Source organism: Pterocles gutturalis, unplaced genomic scaffold (assembly GCF_000699245.1).
Source record: "Pterocles gutturalis isolate BGI_N339 unplaced genomic scaffold, ASM69924v1 scaffold43532, whole genome shotgun sequence".
Lineage (NCBI taxonomy): Eukaryota > Metazoa > Chordata > Aves > Pterocliformes > Pteroclidae > Pterocles > Pterocles gutturalis.
The window spans coordinates 32,344-37,357 of NW_010117027.1; the positions used below are offsets into that span (position 1 = coordinate 32,344).

Genomic DNA, 5,014 nt, shown 5'->3' on the forward strand with positions numbered 1-5,014 from the left:
TCAGTTCTGGTTCCTCCTGACACCTGACACCGAGTTCTGGAATCCAAATGAAGAGGATATTAATTAAAGAATGTCAGTGACTTTTCCCATTTTGATGAAGATTGGTGAGCTGTACGGGCTTTTGCCTGTTATCCCAATCGTTTTTTTGTGTCTGTGCACACTAGTTTACACAGCAGCAAATGGAAAACGTTTCCCTGTGGAGATAAGGAGATAATCTTGCAGGCATTTTCATTTGCTTAGCCACCACCAATTACCACACCCTTTAGAGAGACAGGATCGCGATTCCCATCTGTGCAATTCACAGCATCTCCAAGGACTCTTAACAGGCTCTTCTTACCAGGTGAGGATGCTGAGAAGGCTTCTCTTCCAGTGAAGCTTGCAGATCCAAACTACTGAGTGTGGGGTTGTTGGAAGAGATGATATTTTCCCAACCAGCCAGGCAATGCTGTGAAAAGAGAAGGGAATGCTGCATTGGAGTGCTTTACCCCTTTTAATTTATTATGTCCTGTTAGTTCTAAATAATAACTTCTGCACTGGGAGGGTTTTAGTGTGTAATTAATTAATTTTTGAGGAGCTTTAGACGATTAACAGGAAAGAAAATAAATCTCTAACGAAGCAAAAACCGTGTAGCTGTCTCCTCTTCCGCCTTTCAATGGCTAATTATTTCTAAAAGGATCTCCTGCTTTGTGAACTCATGCACCCGACCTCTCTGAACCTGTCTCCACTGACTCATCCGTTCTCTAAACCTCAAAACCAGACTTCTTCCAACCTCTTCCCTGGAAATCTCTAGGCCAGGACTAGGTCTGATTAGTAATACTTCCTGCAGCATTGCCTACTGGCTAGAACACAGGACCAACTCTACAAAACCAGTTTTAAATCCAATCTCGACACTACTGATTTTGCGTGGCCCCTATACACTGTGAATACTTTGCAGAAGCTTGTTTTTTAGACTAACATCTGTGGAAAGAAACACGGACACTCTCAAGCATGGTTAATCATGTTTAAAGGTCAATGCCTGAAAGAAGTCAGCTGAATCACACCCCAGAAATACAGTATTTCTTCTTCTCACAGTAAAGCGTTTGGAGGTATGTCATATACCTTTGTGTAATTGGCATAAAGTATGACTCAGAAGCACACACCAATGGCTTTCTTGCTATCTCAGCGACACAGATCAGAAATTTTAGTGGAAACCCTGCCAGGGGGATGAGTCCCAGATTCTCTTTCTTCTTGTGCTGTAAAACAGTGCCCAGCCTGGGCTGAGCCATCAGTGTCAGCAAGAAGACAGCAACTCACCGAAGGCAACGCTAGATTGTCTGCAGGTTCAAGGCTCTTCCTGCGATGGGCTTTGTATTTGTAGGCAGGCATAAGGGTAGACCTGGGAATGCTGACCCTGGAACCACACAAGGGAAGTAATTGCCTACACCTTCCACAAGGCAGAGGAAACCTGCATGCCTTCCCCACGTGGCACCCAAGGGTCTAGTCCCAAAGGGAACTAAGCATAAGAGTTTGGATTAGGACACGTACATGCAGATTCTGGACCAAATTCAGTTAAAACATGCATTTCTCACGGACTTCAAAACTGCTTCTGCTACGGAAAAGATCAGTAGGGAGTTTTTAAGCAAGAGATTGCTCTGCCTTGAAAACAGCAACCTTCTACAGAACTACTTTGATGCTGTTTTATCCCTCATATGATCAGCTTTTTGCTCCCCATTGTTTCCTTGAGTTCTGCATATTACAAAGCAATAATTCATACCTACCTCACATAGGCTGGCTCTTCCAGTACCTCAGGGGGCTGGTGAGTACGTGGGATCTTACACACGAGGCAGGCAGATTCTGAATCCACAGGGACAGTGAAGAGGCGCTGGTTTAATCGATAACAGTAAACACCTGCCACAGAGTAACGAAACATCATGGTATTTCTAGTTTGTCAGAAGCTTCCTCAACCCAGTCAACAAAGCCGCAGTGACACACATGCCTTCTATAGAAAGAGCTGCTCTTCCTGAAATATTGTTTACATTTCCAGTCCCCAAATAAGTTCCTAAAAAGCAAAACCAAAACTTCAAGCTCCTCAACTTAAAAAGAGAACACTAGACAATTACAAGAAACCTTGACAAAATAAGATAACACTGATTGAGAGAGGATCCCTAGAAGACCCAAGTGTCTTTGGAGCAGGAAGTTGAACCTGGTGTAGAAGCTGCAGCTAAAAATAACACATTCTTCTGTGTCCTGCATGATATGAGGTACTCTCAGAAAAACAGGCAAAGACTGCTCAGTTGTTTGTTCACAGAAATTGGATTAGGAAGAAATTTGATCTTACACTTGTGGGAACTGGTTATCAAATCTGGTTCTTTTTCAGGAACTATGTAATCCAGAGCTTTGGGCCTAAAAAAACACACAAACAAATCAGTTAGTGACAGGACGGTTGGCTCTCTGAACAGCCCCACCTTTTCCAAGCATACATTTTTGAATGGGAGGTAAAGCCCTACAAAGCCACCCTTACAATCTCCCACTCCAATCAGTCTATGCTTTTTATTACTTTACAGGGATACGTTGCTGCTTCAGGCACTCCCCCATACCCACTTACTCCAGGTGCTGCTCATGAATACACTCTTCTTTGTTGGCCTGTCGGAACTCATGCAGCTCAGCAAAGTATTGATCAGACTCTTCTGCTATTGAAGAGTTTGTATCTAGGAGCCCTAGGAACGGCAAAGAAAGAGAACAGTTCAAGGATTTACTGAATTTGGGAAAGCACCAAAGCAAGCCTCAAGCAAAATGGTCAGAACCACCAAAGGTCTGAAGCACCAAAATGAGAAGAGCACATCACCACATCAAGTCAGATATTTACTGTGTGGTTCAGGTCCCTCATTGCAAGCATTCATTCATTTTGGTTATCTGGTATTCCCCCTGACGCTGCTCAGCTTTGCCACTTGCTGCCTGCATTCCCATAGCACTGCCACGTCCCTGTTCCAGGGAAGCACAGCTCACCTCTGGCCTGAGGAGCAAATGGCTTCTGACAGAACTGCAGCTCCTCTGCTGGGACCTGCTACGTGGGCTCTAGGCCTGCTGTTCTGTCACACCCCAACTTAAGAGGGATGTAAACTGTGTTCTAACTCTTCACATTACCACATCATGCTGAGAGCTTTGCTTCAGGTTTAGGATTCACCTGCAATCCAGTCATAGCCCAGGAGAGGAGGCACGGACCAGCCGCTCACAGGTATCGTACATTCTTCAGGGTCCGACTGAAAAGCCACATCACTAGCTTCCTTCTGGGAAGAAAACAATTCATAAACACTTCCAGTACATCTAGCAGGACAGTCAAAGACACAGCTTAGGAGATAACTGGCAGCTGTTCAAATGGGACAGTTGTGGCTTAGTTTGAGGCTGGATTCTCACTGTGCTTCTACCAGTAGTTCACTCCCCAGCCCTCTGACTTCTCTATTCATGGAACAGAAAGAGAAGGCAGGTGACTCGCCCAGGCTAAGGCAGTAGGTATTTTTCAGGGCTTTAAACAAAATGCTGACTTCCCCGCATCACACATTCCCAAACATCAGGCCACCCGCACTGCCTTGGAGAATGATCATGGCAATAGCCTGCCCTTCATGCGTAAGGAAACAAGCTCTATAGCCACAGCACTGCACCAGGCTGCTCTCCCTGAGCACATGAATCACATATGCAAATATCATAGAGTCTCACGGCAAAGTGTTACAATTTTCTGGTCTTTGGTTCAAAGGCTAAGGAAAGCATGGGCTGAATGAAGTGCCAGCAGCCCCTGGCTGCTAAGCCTGGGAAGAATTCTGACCCCTATTTCCAATTTACACAGTGGGAACAGAGCAATGTTCTCCTGACACTCTCCCCATCCTTCTGTTGACTTATGAAAATGAGCAAAGCATTGGTTTCACCATTTACCTTCAACTCTTCAGACTGAGAGGTCAGCAAGTTTGATTTACAGATTACGGGCTCTCTAATGACCACATGCTGCTCGCTGGTCTCTTCACTTTGTATTTTGCTCAGTGATGAGTCCAGATGACTCGTAAGCTGTTTCTTCTCATGGAGACCATGTAGCTGAGTGGACTGTTTTCTCGTCTCTCCATGTGCCCAAAGGAAGGATTCTTTCTCTGGACTTCCTTGAGCACAGCCATCTCTATCCACTCTGGAGGTTTCTTTGCTGCATGTCATGACTGCAGACACTGGCATAACATTCTTCTCTTGCTCAGGAAAGCTGGAATCCAAAACTACTGCTTCCTGCATTTTTGCTTGTTGTTGCTGTACCCCTCTGTTGTTGCTGCTGTGTTTAACAGATGAACAGAGGGCTGCTCTGGCTGCGTAAGCTCTGGGTTCCACAGACACCAATATTGCAGGGTCAGCTGTAGACTCCACAGCATCAACCTGATTCTCCTTCTGTAAAGACAGAGACTGTCATACCACATGGCATCACTCAAATTACAAATATCTCTCATTAGGAGATTTCACTCAGTAAGAGAAAATCAACCTCTCACTCTAGTCTGCTTACCCCTTTACATTCCCATGTGGAAAAAAAGCAAAATCTTTATACAATTCATGAGACATTAAGTGTTTGGAGAAGATAAGAAGGGGTCCATCTCCAGCTAATTGCAGCTTTTCCCAATTTGAGGACTTAACTGTCAGTCAGCCTTTGTGCTCAGTAGAAATAAAAGGATTATGTTCCACAATGTTAATTCCTATCTTAGATTAAGAACCTACCTTTCTTAGGCAGGAACTAATCAGTGAACCCTTTGCAAGGAGAACATATTTGAGACCACAAGATGAAAAATAAACAAAAGTCTAGCTACTTTTCTAACAGTCTCCATATTCCACTTTCTAGCAGCTGCTCCATGTCTAAGTCTCCTTTACCACACCACTCCATAGGCAGACCACACAAGGCCCATTTGTTTCCCAGCACTCCTAGCACAGACATAACACATACCCCTCTCTCGGGCAAGGGGACAGATCCTTCAGTAGCTGTTCTATCACGAAGAGATGCTGGAAAGAGAGGCTT

General features: G+C 44.7%; 1 protein-coding gene across 1 annotated transcript in view; it reads right to left on the reverse strand.

Annotated features, from left to right (window-relative positions):
* The window catches only part of MIIP (migration and invasion inhibitory protein), a 5,131-nt gene continuing 117 nt past the window's right edge, over nucleotides 1-5,014 (reverse strand). Inside the window, exons 1-9 of the mRNA XM_010075671.1 lie at nucleotides 4,943-5,014; nucleotides 3,907-4,398; nucleotides 3,164-3,266; nucleotides 2,585-2,696; nucleotides 2,318-2,382; nucleotides 1,758-1,887; nucleotides 1,294-1,390; nucleotides 338-445; nucleotides 1-36 (exon numbers count right to left, since the gene is read on the reverse strand). The exon at nucleotides 4,943-5,014 is cut by the window's right edge and continues 117 nt beyond it. Coding sequence (XP_010073973.1) covers nucleotides 1-36; nucleotides 338-445; nucleotides 1,294-1,390; nucleotides 1,758-1,887; nucleotides 2,318-2,382; nucleotides 2,585-2,696; nucleotides 3,164-3,266; nucleotides 3,907-4,398; nucleotides 4,943-5,014 — 1,215 coding nt within the window. The remainder of the gene's footprint in view (nucleotides 37-337; nucleotides 446-1,293; nucleotides 1,391-1,757; nucleotides 1,888-2,317; nucleotides 2,383-2,584; nucleotides 2,697-3,163; nucleotides 3,267-3,906; nucleotides 4,399-4,942) is intronic.